Raw genomic sequence first — 16,955 nt, 5'->3', positions numbered from 1 at the left:
TCCAACACTTTTATCTCCTTGTTTGGTAGTACATACCTTTTCTTGGAGAAAATATAGACGAGTCATATCTCTTTGAAAGAATGTACTCTTAAGGAAGACTCATGCGTCACATGCTTTCTTGAATTTGATAATGTTGGTGACGATTTTGAGTTTCATGCTATTCATAAATCATGAAAGGATTTGAGCATTTGTTGTTTCTCAATCCGCTAACTTGATAATCTTTCAAGGCATGCTCCTTTTTTTCAACGACGAGTGCTTTAACTTGATCTCCTTTTCTGGTTAGTTTCAATTGAGTTTCGAAATTAGATCCACTAACAAAACTCGATAACCTCTTCCCTTTGATGTGATTTTTCATGGCGGTTGACCACATCAAATAGTTCTCATTAAACTTGAAGGAGATGACAAAAAACTCTCGTTCACTCATGTTCACAATCAAGGAGATAAGTCTTCTAGGAGAAGAGGATGATCACCACCAAGAAAGAAGCTTAATAAAAAAATTTCAAATTACAAGATCCCAAGGCTCTGATACCATGAAATGAAATAAGCAAAACTACAATAGATGGCCACTAAGGGCTACAAAAAATCACAAACACAAAGTGGTCACTAATGGACCAAATACACTCTCACAAAGGAGATTCACAATAACACTTCACAAGAGTGCCAAAAGTAAAAAATATGATTGTATTAATTCACAAAATGCATAGACAAACATGCATTACAATAGAGAGAATGATCCTATTTATAGAGCCAAGTAACAAGAAAGGAAGGCAGTCCAATTAGCTGTTGGACATTCTCCAACAGTCATAAATATGACTGTTGGGAACAGTCCACGGTCCAACAGCTAGTTGGACTGCCCCCAACAGTCATATTGATTGAAAAACAAAAAACAAAAAACAAAAAACAAAAAACAAAAAATAGAAAAACAGCAAAATAAAAAAGCAAAAAGATTCAAAACAACCTCTACTAGGCTGTCCCTATTACAATAGAGAAAATGACCAAAATACCCCTGATGTATAAATAAATAATATATAATCCTATTTTAACATGATGGACTCTTTGGATGGTTGAACTTGACACTCTCAGAGGGCCTTCTTGCATAAGCTGTCAATCTTAGTACTACAAAAGAGGTCTGGAATGAGTTGATGAAGTGCTATATGCAGTAGTCTCAAACTAACATGTTTTTGCGCAATTAATATGGCAAAAAGGTAAACATGCCAGTGTCAAGAGTTGTCTGTCATTCCTTCATGGAGTTCCCCATGCTCAAATTAAATGGAATTTGGCAAAATTTGTGAGCCTTTTATTGAAGATTTCTATGCTTGTCTATGTGCAAACTTCGTAAACTTGTTTGTTCAAACTAGAGTTTGTATCTGATTTATGCTGTTCTTTGTGCACATGGTGCAGGAATCTTGGATGTAATTGTAGCCATCCTAGAACTGTAGAACAAATGTGTCGTCAAGATTCTCGGGTCCATTTGTCTGCAGAAGAGGCTGCCGCAGCTGAAGAAAGTCTCTCAGTTTACTGCAAACCTGTGGAGCTATATAATATTCTTCAGCGTCGAGCATTGCGGCATGTAAGGGTTTCCTTTTTCTTTGGAAGCTGATCATCTGTCTTGTGTTTGTGGCACACTTCCCCAGTTCCCTTTTTGTACTGATTTAATTGTCAAGAGTAGTTTGTCATGCTATGAGTATCTAAATGATAAAAAGAGAACAGTCTAAGGGTAATTTCTTTGTGCTTCAGCCATCATTTCTTCAGCGCTGTTTGCATTACAAGATACAAGCAAAGCGCAAAAAAAGGTAATATCCTCTTCTTTGTCCATTCGTTTATGCTCATCTTAACTGTATTATTTTATGTGATCATTTGACATTTTTAATGTGCTCTTGATGCTTCTGCATTTAATGTTCCACCATGCTTTAATGCTAATGCATGACTGCCGGGTATTGCATGGAAAGTTGTGTAACGGCAAAATTTTTTTAACCTTAATTATAATTCAAATAGTGAAATTTTGAGACTATTTTTTTTTGATAAGTATAAGTAAATCAGATCTTATAACGCGGAAACGATTTTTAAAGACGGTTAACACTTTGGGCACGGTTACACTAAAGATAATAATCAAATCAAAATGTACGGAATATACACATTTCGAACCACGTACAATATAAGACTGAAATATGAAGAGTTTTAATTTCATTTCAAATCAGAGTATGAAAAAATATTTCAGTCTCTACATGATCAAGTACTTAAAATGAAAAAAAATTATGAATACCAAGATCGCAAGGTAAGAGTGGACCCTCGAGGATGCAACTCGACCAACCTTTCGCTCCAACTACTCATCATACTTTACCTGCATTACCTGTCTCCCATAAAACGGAGCTAGACTCGCTAAAGTCTGGCAAAGCAACCCAAACTCAAACTTAAAGAAAACATATCATGCATTTAAAGGTAAAAATATATTATTCATTCATCGTCAAGTGATAGTCAAGGGAACAACGTCCTATGAGTCATTCATTTCAAGCATTCGAACATAAAACATTTCATCACTTAATATTCTATTCAACCTTAACTCATATAATAAAGCATAATGTGTATGCATTCAAGTTATACAAGTCATTGCATATATATATATATAAGACATTCAGATCATTGCATCATTTTCATATGTATTCATAATTCTTATAAACAATAAGTCAAATCACATTTGACCATTCCAACGTGAAACATATGCACATACCTTATAAGTAATTTAGTTAGATATTCATGATACACAACAATCATGATACATAGGTGTGATATATTTACTTAGACAATAATTTGCAATGAAACTATGTAGGCGTGATGTATTATTCACCTAATAAATCAAGACTAGTCATTTGTAGGCATGATGTGTCATTCACCTATACGCTAACATAAGCGTCACAATCATAACCTCATATCAAGATCTAAAATCAATAAGGATCTGATTATCATATCTGAGTTTAATATATAATCATGCTATAATAGAAAAACCAAAGCTATAGATTCATAATTGACTATCTCAATCAACTCAAAAGATCATCACTATTCATCGTAACATTTCATTTATTCATAATAAAGATTTATAAAATCCACGCTGGATCATCTAGTCTGGAAAATGTACGACCTTACAAGGAGTTACCGCCCTAGGCGGATGGTCTACCTGCTCTTGGACAGTGCACTTCCTCACAGGAATATACCGTCTTCACAGGCTACGCGCTCTTGGACAATGCATTTTCTCACAGAGACTTACCGCTCTAACCGGATTACCTGATCTGGTCATGCACACCCTCACAGAGAATCTCTTGGGAACGGTTCCTCAACGGGTGCCATATCTAGTGAAAACTATTGTGATACATGCATCAATACAATTGACCACTCTCAGGGTCGATAACCATCAACACGGGCATAAGCATGTATACAATCAAAACATCACATCATATGCCATTCAAATTATAAAATCACACATTTAACCAATAAGGCTTCATGAACCAAAGTTCACTATTGAACTTAAACATTTATCGCATGCATTCATAATTTCATTTCACGTGGTATTTAAATCATATCATACAGAAGCATATTATCCTACGCATCATATCATCGTCACAAAGAACATTGCACTTCGTAAATTGAATCTCGAAGCATGCGTAAATAAAACATGAGTTCTATGCATACATACGTGAACATGCACATTTCATAATATGAAGTAACTAAACCGCAACATACATAACTTTTACGTAATTCGATATTTGCACACACGATAAAAGTCATATGCATTTTTTACCACATGAATCGATATATCACCTTAGATATAATTGTGTAAGGGTTGGTCAAAATCTCATTGACCATCCTACCGTACATCATACACATATATTTCTTAAGCAAACAAGATATACAACTTTAACACAATATATAACATTCACAAGCATTTTTCCATACAAGAATAAATGAGTCCATCATATGACAAGACAATATATATAACATTCACATTATGCATCGAACACGACTTATACATATCCATAGTAGTTATATGTGCACAATGTATCAAATTTATACAAACACACAAAGTAACATAGAATGCGCAAACCAAAGTATGATGACACACATTGCGTATATATTATACATTCATAAGTGCACAGGCATTCAAACCCACACACAGGTGTACCTGCAACAAACACACTCCATATTTCGCTAACTAAAATCATGACAAGCATGATCTCCGAATTACAATCACAAGAGTCTTAGATATCCATAACTAAGTGAAGTGTGTGAGCATAACTTATATTTGCAATTCATTTAAATATTTAGTTTCACAACATCATGCTTACAAACATGCTCTCTACAAGTTCATTTAAGGTATCTTACCTTAATAATGTGAAGAACAATCAATCGAAACTCAAAAGACCGAGGAGTTTCGAAGTCCGCAAAGACCGCTACTCAAGCAATACAACGAACCCTTCGTGTGCGATCACAAATGCCAAAAACTCAAAAAATGTCAATTATAACAAGATTAGCCAAAAATAATAAATTACCCTATAAATCATTACCAAGAGCCAAATAACACACAAATATATTTCAATAATTTATAAACTTCATCAAAAATATATTTAAATATATATATATATATATATATATATATATATATATATATATATATATATATATATATATATATATATATATAGGGACTTATAGCCCAAAATAGTTCTATAAATGCAAATTATACCCTGATTGGCTTGAATGAACAAATGAATATGTAATAAATAAATAAATAAAATTCAAAAGCTAGAAACACATTTCTAATTTGAAGATAAAAAAAATGAGTTCTTTATTTATTAATAATTCTTAAAAATTACGGGTTTTACAAGTTGAGTCTTGCAGTTGCATACTTTGAAGTTGAACATCTATCTGTTGATGATTTCTTATAGGTCCATTTATGATGGCATTGCTGTATTTGGTCCTTTTTTTTTTCTGAGCTCTTTGATTCATTTGGACAACCTATGTGTGTTTTTAGCACACTTTAGCCATAGGATGTTTCCTGTTTTCTGAACTGATAGTGGTTGTAAACTAGAATAACGTGTTGGTTGCTTTTTTAAGTATCATAAATGTGGATAAATGCTGATCCATTAAGAACTTTAACCTGTCTGGTAATTCCATGATTCTTTGATAGGTTATGGCAAGGCTAAACATAGAGCAAGTTAAAATGATGGGAATTTATTCCAAGGAAAAGCAACCCAATGACTATAATATATGCCATGTATGATTCATGATTTGACCCTGGTCAATGGCCCCACTTTTTTCTTTTATGATATTATTAAAGTTGTGTATATAGTTTATATAAGACTGCAATATTTAAAAAATGTAAAAACTTGGCACTCCTGATTGGTTGTGCAAATGCCTCATTATATATAGGTTGAGGCCTACGTCACATGCATGCAGCTGTAGATACGGGGATATGGCCATTTGCATGATGTTTTTTAAAATGACTAGTGTATAAGCTATGTCACAGTGACACTCCTGAATGACCTCGTGTCATGGATGATACACTCAGGCACAAAGTCTGACACATTTTCACATTTTGATGCACAACACACGGGTGAGATGGTAAAAAACATGTTGGACTTAGTGTCTTAGTTAGCTCAAGATTAAATTTGTTGTGTGGAGAGAGAGAGAGAGAGAGAGAGAGAGAGAGAGAGAGAGATTCTCTTCTCAATAAATATTACAAAATGCCATTGTAGGTGGGCTATGTAAAATATTTTATCATTAATATAAAAGTATTTTAATAAGTACTTAATACAACAACAACAACTACGCCTTCATTCCCCCCAAAAAATGGGGTCGGCGATATGAACCAAAAAAGAAAATCATTTCGGGTCTTCCACATGAATCCTTCTCCTCCAATCATTTCTATCCAATGCCATGTCCTTGGTGAGGTTCAAAGCATTCATATCCTTTCGTATCATCTCCATCCAAGTCTTCTTAGGCCTACCCCGACCTCTTTTAACTAATATATTATCCCATTTCTCCATCCTTCTAGCTGGAGCATCATTAGGCCTTCGCCTAATATGTCCAAACCACCGTAAACGATTCTCTCTCACCTTATTTTCAATGGATGCAACGCCTACCTTACATATCTCCCCATTTCGAATCTTATCTTTTATTGTATTTCCACACATCCATCTAAGCATACGCATCTCAGCTACACTCATTTTATGAATATGATGTCTCTTGGCAGCCCAACATTCCCTACCATATAGTAAAGCAGGTCTAATTGTCGTCCTATAAAACTTTCCTTTCAACCGCAATGGCATTCTACGATCGCACAACACTCCAGTTGCACTTTTCCATTTCATCCACCCAACCTTTATCCTATGATTTACATCTCCATCAATTTCTCCATTCTTTTGAATGATAGATCCCAAATATTTGAAACAATCATCCACCGGTATTTTCCGCTCACCAAGCTTCGCTACACTCTTATCGCTACTTAGTTGCTTACTAAACCGACATTCCATATATTTTGTCTTACTCTTACTCAACTTAAAACCTCTGACTTCTATTGTCTGTTTTCATAATTCTAACTTAGCATTAACCCTAGCTCTAGTCTCATCATTCAAAACAATATCATCAGCAAACAACATACACCACGACACATTTTCTTGAATTGATCTTGTAAGCTCATCCATCATTATAGCAAATAGGAAAGGGCGTAATGCAGATCCTTGATGTAACCCAACCATTATAGGAAAATTGGTTGTCACCCCTCCACAAGTGCGGACATATTATAGGAAAATTGGTTGTCACCCCTCCACAAGTGCGGATATTGGTTACTACTCCGTCGTACATATCTTTAATTATACTAATGTACTTGAGAGAAACGCCTTTCTTCATCATTGACCACCAAAGAACATCCCTAGGTACTCTATCGTATGCCTTCTCCAAATCAATAAAAACCATATGCAAATCTTTGTTCCCCTTTCTATATCTCTCAATAAGTTGTCTAAGAAGATGTATAGCTTCCATAGTTGATATTCCAGACATAAAACCAAATTGATTCTCCGATATCATGACAACCTTCCTCAACCTATACTCAATCACCCTCTCCCAAAGTTTCATAGTATGACTCATGAGTTTTATACCACGATAGTTTGTGCAATCTTGTATATCACCCTTTTCTTATATAGGGGCACCAACGTACTCTTCCTCTACTCATTAGGCATCTTATTTGTCCGCCAAATCTTGTTAAAAATATTTGTCAACCATTCTAAGCCTTCCTCACCCAAGCATTTCCAAGCCTCGATAGGTATACCATCAGGGCCAACTACTTTTCTTGATTTCATTTTTTTCAAAGCCTCTGCAATTTCTTTTTTTTGAATCTTGCGCATAAAGTCACTATTCATCTCATGAAAAGGAATGTAGAAGTCTCCAAGATCCTGCGCATGACTTCCGTTAAAAAGCTTATCAAAATAATCTTTCCATCTCTCCTTAATCTCCTCATCTTTGACTAAATTCTTTGCGTTTCATCTTTGATACATCTAACCATACCCAGATCCCTCGATTTTCTATCTCTCCTCTTTGCAAGTCTGTAAATATCCTTCTAGCCCTCTTTGGTATCCAACTTGTCATAAACCTCCTTATAGACCTTATCCCTCGCGTTTCACACTACTTTTTTAGCTTCCTTTGCTAACATATACTTCTCCAAATTCTCATTACCACGACTCTTACTTAGATTCCTATAACACTCTCTTTTAACCTTAATAACTAGTTTGACATCCTCGTTCCACCATGATGTATCCTTACCTAGCAGTGCACCACCTTTATGCTCACCCAATACCTCCTTAACCACCTTTCTCATGCAACCCGCTATCTTATTCCACATTGATTCTGAATCCTCCTCGGTACACCAATCAACTTCCTTAACTACCTGCTCTACAAACATTCTTTGTTTAGCTCCTTTGAGTGCCTACCACTTAATTCTAGGATCTATCCTATGTCTATCCCTTTTGCGGCATTTTTAAATTCTAAGATCTAAAATTAAGACTCTATGTTGTGTAACTACACTTTCTCCCGGTATAACCTTACAATCGATGCAAAACCCCCTATCTCTCTTTCTAAGTAGGAAAAAATCTATCTGACTCATATTAACCCCACTTTTAAATGTTACTAGGTGAGACTCCCTCTTCCTAAACCAAGTGTTTGCTAAGATCATATCATAGGACAAACCAAAATCTAAAATCCTTTCTCCACTTTCGTTTTTTTCTCCTATACCATAGCCTCCATGGAAGCTCTCAAATCTATCCCGACTAATGCCTACATGTCCATTTAGGTCACCGCCGATGAAAAGCTTTTCTCCATACGATATCCCTCTAAATCTTCCCAGAATTGAAACTTAATGGAATCATCTAAACCTACTTAATAAGTACTCAATACAAAAAAACAAATAAGTAAACACTGCAAAATGTTTTATCAGTGTTGTGAGAGGCGTATGCCTCAGTACCTGAAGCGTACGCCTCAGAGGCGAGGCGCACGCTCAAGGTACTGAGGCGTTGCTATGATGCGCCCCTCATCAACCTCCGACCAGTTGTGACCACCGACCACCGGAGTTGCTGTGCTGCAGCTGCTGCTCAGTCTTCTCCGACCACCGGACGACCGGCATATCCCTCGCTTCCGTACCAGCTGGGCGGTGGTCCTTCTCTTACTGCCTCCCCTCCCACCGCTTCACTTCCATTCCAGTTGTGAGAGGCGTACGCCTCAGTACCTGAGGCGTACGCCTCAGAGGCGAAGCGCAGGCTCAACGCCTCGCTTCGCCTCATCGCATTTAACAACCTTGTGTTTTATATTAAATTATGACATTTTATTTTGTATATGTATATATGTATTTCCGTGTCATTTTTCAAGATTTTGCGAAATCAGTGTCACATTTACAAGTCACGGACACATACATATTCCTATCTTTGTGACAATAGTGTATAAGTGGATACAAGAGCAAAAATGGAGTATATGTGTGACATTGGTCCAGGCCCAGCTTGGTGGGTAAAGAATGACTGCATCAAAAAATTTTACCATCATGCTTGAATGTTGCTTGTTTCGTGGTTTGCGAACTTATTTATTTATTTATCTGCTGCTTAAATGTGATTCATCTAACTGCATTGTTATCTTAAATTTGTAGAATACAAGTGACGATATCGATCCCTGTGCTTGTCTCTGATGGTGTACAACCACAAAACCTGTTTCCCCTCCTTATACTCATAGCTTCACCTGTTTCTGATATCTCTGTTTCAGAGGTGCGACTTTTCTTGTCTTTGCTTGCTTATTGATGTCTAAGGACACCTGGGCATGCATTATGCTCTTTTACATTGTACAACATATGTATACCTGCAAGCATGCATAAACCCGGCACATATTATGAAGAGATAATGTTGAAGCTACCTTACAGAAGTCTGGGAATTATCGGATCAGTCGGGCATGTGCAATTACCACATGTAGTGAATTTGGAAGAAGAGGTCAAACAGAAGCCAGTTTTATTCTTCCGGAGATTAGAAAACTATCAATGGATGCTAAAACCCTCAACATCGCCATCCTTTTTGTTACTTTTGGTATGAATTAAATTATCTTGATGTTTTCTTCTACATAAATGTTCATATTCGTTCTTGATAACTAGCTATTTTCTGTTGTCCTCTGTAGGCGAGTCAAGAAACCAATCTGTGGATGACAGCATGCTGAAAGATCACTTTCCTTTTGCGTTTCTTTCATGTAAGATTCTATTATGAATTGTTTAAGGTCTCTTAACTGTTGAATGTGCCTTCTACACGAGCTTTAACTTCATGCTTCCTCCCAAGGTGGCACATCTGATGTCTGGCTTTATGTTATGGTGATCTGGCGTGCTATAAGAAAGGCATCTGAATTCTAGGATAAGACATTTGGTTGCTCTTTGTTTGTAGTAAACTCTCATACCTTACCATTTTCCCTCAGCATAGATAAGTTGAACGTTCTGGTGCTTGTTCTATAACAATTTTGACTAAAACCAGTTCAACTGAATTCTTAGGTTAATGGTAATATATGCTGCATTAATGTTTAAGTTTAAGGTATCTAACATGTGCATTCTGACTGAGGATTGGTGTAAGGCTTTATTTTTCCAGGAATGATCTCCCTGTTTGTCAGCCTTTGTCTGCTTTGATTTGCCCAACCAGATCCATGCTAGATGATCCTTCAGTATCAAATATCAACCTAGAAGGTCGCTGTTAGCCGGAAGCTATGTCACATAGACACGGCTGTTTGGCAGCCATACCCGTGTCGACACGGCTCAACACGGGTGCTGGTACTGGATGCAGCACAGGTACGTGCTGGTCCAGGTCAGGTCGGGTCCTACCCTGACCCAACCCAACTTTTTTTTTTGGTTTCGCCAGGGAAAGAAGAAAAAGGAAGAGGAGGAATAAGAATTAAAAGAAAGAGGAAAAAAGAGAGAAAGAGAGGGCATACCATTAGGGTTGGGCCTCTCCTCCTCTTCTTCTAATGACAGAGAGAGAGAGAGAGAGAGAGAGAGAGAGCACTAGTTGTAATGCTATGTAACAGGGATTCGGCTAGCAGGGTGCCGCACCCGCGTCGACGCGACTCGATGCAGGTGCGATCAACCCGACCCTGGGTGCATTGACCGCACCCAGGGTCATTTCGGTCCATTTTTTTGGATTTTTTTTTTTAAAAAAATTGCCCTATGAAAAGGGAGGGGGTGTTGCGCAGCTGCTGGAGTGTTTGGGTAACCAACCCCCACTCTCCATGACCCCCATCTCCCTTCTGTTTCGCCCCTCTCTTACGCACTCTTCTAAACCCCCTATCCTCTTCCTCTCTCACTCGTTACCTGTCTCTCTCACTAGTTATCTTCCTTTCCCTACTTCTCTCCCTCTCGTTTTCCTTTCTTTCTCGCACCATTTGGTGAAAAGGCACACGGCTCACACGAGCACGATGGCGAGGGGACTCCTTTGGATTCACGGTAGCTGAAAGAGGGAATCAGAAAGAAATTGGGAATCCGCGATTCACAGGTAGGGTTTACTACGATTGTTGTGGGTGTATTTTGTTTCAGGTTTGCAATGGGTTGTAACACATCCCAAATATAAAGGATTTTGAAAGAAAATGAGAGGGGTTTTAATGGCTGCCGAAAACCCCAAATCGGCAGATTTAGGGGTTTCGGTTGCTTTGAACCCCAAATCAAAAGAGGAGTTTTAAGGGCTGCCGTAAATCCCAAATCGGCAGATATGGGGATTTTGGCTGCTATGGACCAAAAAAAAAACTCGAAGATTGAAATCACGGACTGAGTACTGGCAACAAAACGTTCTTTTTCTTCTTGTATGAAATCCATGAATAGAAATCTGCAATTTAGTTATCCTAAATTAAAATTGAAAAAATGTTTGCGATTTGCCTCAACTAATCGATGTTCTCTTTTGTATCTCAAAGTATAATTGTGTATGACTGTGGGTTTGCATTTTTATCCATGGTCGAAAATCTGTCTGCAACACCTGCATTACAGCAAAGGATATGTTTTATTAGTTGTTCTCACTTGCTTATCCTATCATAACTGTGTAATGAATGGTGTTGTACATTTGGATGCAAGTAGGAGTTATATTGGTCGAGATAGTATGAGATTTTATGCTACATGAAATGTCGAGGAGTTATCTTTTTAAGTATTAAAACATATGTTGTGATTTGCAATATAGATTGTAACCGATCACACCCCTAATTATTAGAAGGGAAATCTATGCGTGTTTATGAATATTCTATAACATAGGGAATTTGTAGGTATTTTTGGCACACGTGGGTCCAGGGGTGTTGCATATTTAATCCCTGTACAACTTATTTTCTTAGATACACTATGGTACTGTGCTATGCTTTACTGGATATTGGTTTTTCCAGATGATTATACCGTGATGGCTATGTCACAGGGATTCGGCTAGCAGGGTGCCGCACCCGCGTCGACGCGACTCGACGCGGGTGCGGTCAACCCGATCCTGGGTGCGTTGACCGCACCCAGGATCATTTAGGTCCATTTTTTTTAAAAATTTGCCCTATGCTGCGAATTTTTTTTAAAAAAAAAAATCTGTTGACAACAGCTGTCTGTCAGCTGCTCGATTTTTTTTTTTAAAAAGCAGCTCTGTCAGCTGGCTGACAGCAGCTGTCAGCTGTTCAATTTTTTTTAAAAGCAGCTGTCTGTCAGCTGCTGAAAGACAAATGCTTTTTTAAAAAAAAATCGAGCAGGTCAGCTGATCTTTTTTTCGTAAGGGAGGGGAACCCCGACCCCCTATATATATTGACATTTTTGCCCCTGCCGCACCCCCGCACCCGGGTTTTTTGGAAGTGCCGAATCCCCGCACCCGCACCCGCACCCATGTGACATAGAGTGATGGTAACATTCACACCAGAAATCGTGAAATATGTTGTTTGTTCATGTACATTTTTTTTATAGAAAACTATAGTTCTAATTGAATTTGAACATATTGAGTAGTGGATTATATATATATATATATACATACATTTTTGCCCCTGCCGCACCCCCGCACCTGGGTTTTTTGGAAGTGCTGAATCCCCGCACCCGCACCCATGTGACATAGTTGTAATGAAATATGGCAAATGCCTCTTATCGGCAAACACAATATACACAAATGGAGATCACTTATGGGTCAAGATACAATCACATACACAATGCCACTTGTGGGCAAGAGAGACAACATAAAAAATATAAAGAATCTATTGAGAGAGTGCTTGAGAACAAGCATAGGATTTGGCAGCTCAGAAGATCGGGGGGATAACGAGCATGCTGCAACAGCATGTGGGCCCCACAGTTGCGTCCCCGGAGAGCCCCTTGGATAAACTCCACCAAGGCTTCGACTTCTTCAAGGAGATCTACCGGTTAAGCATCATCACTATCGTTATAATCAATCAATTAATTAAGAATCTCTCTTTCTTAACACACCCATGAGGGATGCGATCCTTGGGCTTCCCACCCTTTTCTTTTCTAATTGTTTACTTAACGGTAATCATGTGCTAATCTTCTCAGGAAGAAACCAGAGCTCTTCGACGAACTTTGCAAGGGGCAGAGCCCCAAGGTAAGGAAAAGTAAGAAAATTTGATATTATATATTAAAAAAAAGGGTGGGGGGGGATTCAACGTAGCTCAAGTTGGTCGCTCTGAAAATGACATCTTTATTTGACTATGGACCAGTGATATGTAAAAACACTTTTAGAAAAAGGAAAAAAGAAAAGTAAAATCACCACGGTCAGTAGCCTTCATCATCATCACAAACAATACTATTGTGCAAGCAGTGGGGCCCATCACTTGTTGATGTCATCACTACATTAGGATGAAACCCACAGACTGAGTGCAAAACACAAACATTTTGTATTTTGGCATATCATCTAGCCTGACCGCCAAAATTTTTGCACCAAAAACTCTAGCAGAGGGGGGTGTTAAGAAACTGGTGCAATTCGCTTGGTAGGGAAGCCGGTTGGTTGTCTGACGAGAGGTGCAGAAAAAGTAGGAAACATGGTTTTAGATATGGGGCCTAGGATGTTTGACGAGCAACTTAGGTTCAAATCCCATGGGCGTCACCCCTTGCGTAAGCCGAAGCTTGGCGACTCTTTGGGGTCGAGGGGTAAGCCCTCAGAGTTTTACGCTGATAGGGCAATGATCATAAGTACGGTAGGCTGAGCTAACACGGCTAGGTCTCTGCTTTTGGGGTGGTTTCTCAGAGTAAAAAAAAAAATAAAAAGATAACTTTCGGGTTTTTAAAGCGCGTCGAAGGTGTATCGTACGATACATCCGGTACAGATAATCGTATCGATTTCTCCCAAAGTTATGATACGTATTGTACCATACGATATAATCTGATACAGACAACCTTGCCAACAACCATTCTTGTGAGAATTGGTTGTGGTTTCAATGCGGAACCATCACCAAATTGCCACATATCTTTACCCATGAGGATTCTTTTCACCGCTTCGGCCCACATATTGTAGTTTTTTCCATCAAAATTGGTGGGAACATCCGTTACAATTTCTTTATCAGCCATGGCGGAGAAGAAAAAGAGATAGAGGGACAAGGAGAGGAAAGAAGAGGAGAAGATTGCAAGAAGAAAGGTGTTGAAGAAGTTTGATAGCATGCTTTTCGAGGCAACAAACCAATGCTTCACCAATCTCACTATCCTTTTCTTGATCTTCACGTACAAGTTACAACTCAAGAGCACCAAATCCCTGATACCATGTAATGAAATATGGCAAATACAAACAAATGTCTCTTATGGGCAAGTAGATGATACACAAATGGAGACTACTTATGGGTCAAGATACAATCACACACACAATGCCACTTATGGGCAAAAGCGACAACATAAAAAATATAAAGAATCTAATGAGAGTGTTTGAGAACAAGCATAGGATTTACAAAGGGACTCAACCCCCTATATATACACAATACACATCTCATAGATCCTTGGGACCATCCCTAACGGCTAGAAATAAAGCCGTTGGGGAGGTCCCAACCTTAGTTGTCAAAGGCGCTAGGCGGTGATCCCCTAAAAAGACTAGGTGAGGCCTAAGCGGTACCTCAAATAAGAAAACTTTAAAAAACATACAAAATATGTAAACAAACTACTAAAATTAATAACAAACATGTATACAACATAAAATCAATCAACAATAAGCAATAGACAAAAAATATGTTGCCGAACACTGTAAAACAATTATATTACATAAAAACAGTCAAATAGATAACTCATACGCCTATAGATTATACATGAATTAAGTACACACACACACACACACACATATATATATATATAAACATAATATTGTAAATTTATAATATACATTTATTATATGTTAATATATATAATTATACACAATTACATAGAAAACATATATATATATATATATATATATATATATATATATATATATGTGTGTGTGTGTGTGTGTGTGTGTGTGTGTGTGTGTGTGTGTGTGTGTGTGTGTGTGTGCAACTGCGCATGAGATATCGAGAAATTACCTCAGCTAGGCTGCCTAAGCGGCGACCATAGTGACAAATATCGCGAGATTTATGAAAATCTCGCGATAATATCTCGAGAAATTTCCTGAAAGTGTAAAACAACAATTTCTCACGATAAATCTCGCGAGATTTATGAAAAAAACATAAATACCGTGATTTAAACGCGATATTTACATTTTAAACGACTATTTATCATGAAAAACCGCATGTTTTTATATTTAAATAATTTTTATTAATATTTTCTTATAAAAAATATTTATATATTTTTAAATTTATTCTTTTATTGTTGAGATTTTGCCAAAAAAATGCGAGATTTATGAAATTTTTTCAATTTCTCGTGAGTTTTTAAAAAACAAGATTTTGTTGAAAAAAACGTTTGTCACTATGGCGGCGGCTAGGTTATGCCTTTGACAACTAAGCGGAGGGGGTGAAAGGAGGAAGAGAAAAAAAATAAGGTAAAAATGAAAAACAAAAGGAAAGAAAAGAATAATAAAAAGAAAGCTTTTGGGACTTGAAGAAGAAGAAAAAAAAAAGAAAAGAGAAAAAATTTAAAAAAACATGACAACTATGTCCCTGCTGCTTAGGCATGGACAACCTAGGCGGTCTAGGTAAAAAAACAAGGCCCTACCGCCTAGCCCCATAAGCTTAGGTGGTGGCCCTACGCCTAGTCAACCTAGGTGCAACTTTTAACAACTAAGGTCCCAATGACTCTATGGGAGAAAGACTATAATATAGCTAAAGGACATTATATACATAAAAAATACCTAAAGTGCCACTAATGAGCACAACTAATTACATATGATGAAATGACTAAAATACGCCTAATGGGTTTTACATATTACATCAACATATATATATATATATATATATATATATATATATATATATATATATATATATATTGACATTGGTCCCCCTCTTCTTCTTCTCGTTCTTCCAATCTGCTCGCCCGCATCTTCTTCTTCTCGTTCTCTCTCTTGATTCGCCTCTCTCGACTTCCCCTGGCCCCTGAGAGAGAGAGAGAGAGAGAGAGAGAGAGAGAGAGAGAGAGAGAGAGAGAGAGAGACCTTTTATAAGATATGTCATATATGGATCCTAATATAGTAGATCCATACATAATCGAGATCTAGACCCAAACTCTCTCTCTCTTATATATATATATATATATATATATATATATATATATATATATATATATATATATATATATATATATATATATATATATATAGCCGTGTCCCGGTACCAGTATTTTTTGAAATTGCCGTGTCGTACCCTCCATACCCGTACCCATGTGACATAGGCCGGAAGGATTTGATAGCTTCTTCTGAACTCCTAATAATTTATTTGGAGATTAAGTTGGCGTTTGATTCTGTGGGGTCGCGTGGGGCCCCGCAAATGCGGGATACATGGATGGGCCGCATGATCCCATTTTGCTCTCCCACTCTGTTTTGCCCTCCCCCCTAGAACAGAGGAGGACAGGACAGTGTGGACACCTTTGAAAAAAAGTCCTTGTCCAGGGCTGTCCACAGACAGCACAGGACACTGTGTCCTTGTCGTCCTCCGTCTGTGAATCAAACACCCCTAAGTGCTCCACTTATCTTTGTACATATTCTCAATCAGGGCTACCCTGCTGGTACTGTGAATTCTTTCAAGTTTCAACGAGTTTACAATATGTGCTGAAAGTTTTACCTTTTTTTTAATTCCTTTTGTGTTCATCATTGAACAGTGCATATTGGAGATCAGAATCTGATTGAAAAAGTCTGAGTTGACTCCCTCTATAACCAAAGCTCTCTTTGAGATGGAGCTCCTTGCTGATTCTTCTCTGAGTCTAAAAAGTCATTTTCATGAATTAATATATTTATTTCTATTTGTTGTCCCACTGGTGATCATAAAATATTCTATTTTTGTATTTG

At 37.5% G+C, this 16,955-nt stretch overlaps 1 protein-coding gene across 2 annotated transcripts in view; it reads left to right on the top strand.

The window, feature by feature from the left end:
• Positions 1-16,955, top strand: part of LOC149819486 (polycomb group protein EMF2B-like) — a 63,888-nt gene that overhangs the window by 11,703 nt on the left and 35,230 nt on the right. For both annotated transcript variants that reach the window (XM_089984916.1, XM_089984915.1), the window contains exons 3-7: positions 1,402-1,570; positions 1,738-1,793; positions 9,179-9,293; positions 9,446-9,605; positions 9,694-9,762. In XM_089984916.1, the coding sequence (XP_089841042.1) occupies positions 1,402-1,570; positions 1,738-1,793; positions 9,179-9,293; positions 9,446-9,605; positions 9,694-9,762 (569 nt within the window). The remainder of the gene's footprint in view (positions 1-1,401; positions 1,571-1,737; positions 1,794-9,178; positions 9,294-9,445; positions 9,606-9,693; positions 9,763-16,955) is intronic.

The sequence above is a fragment of the Nuphar pumila genome, chromosome 13 (genome assembly GCF_984573655.1).
Source record: "Nuphar pumila chromosome 13, dmNupPumi1.hap1.1, whole genome shotgun sequence".
In the NCBI taxonomy this organism is placed as follows: Eukaryota; Viridiplantae; Streptophyta; class Magnoliopsida; order Nymphaeales; family Nymphaeaceae; genus Nuphar; species Nuphar pumila.
Note: the sequence above shows the minus strand (reverse complement) of the source record. Positions and strands in the feature narration are given on the sequence as shown.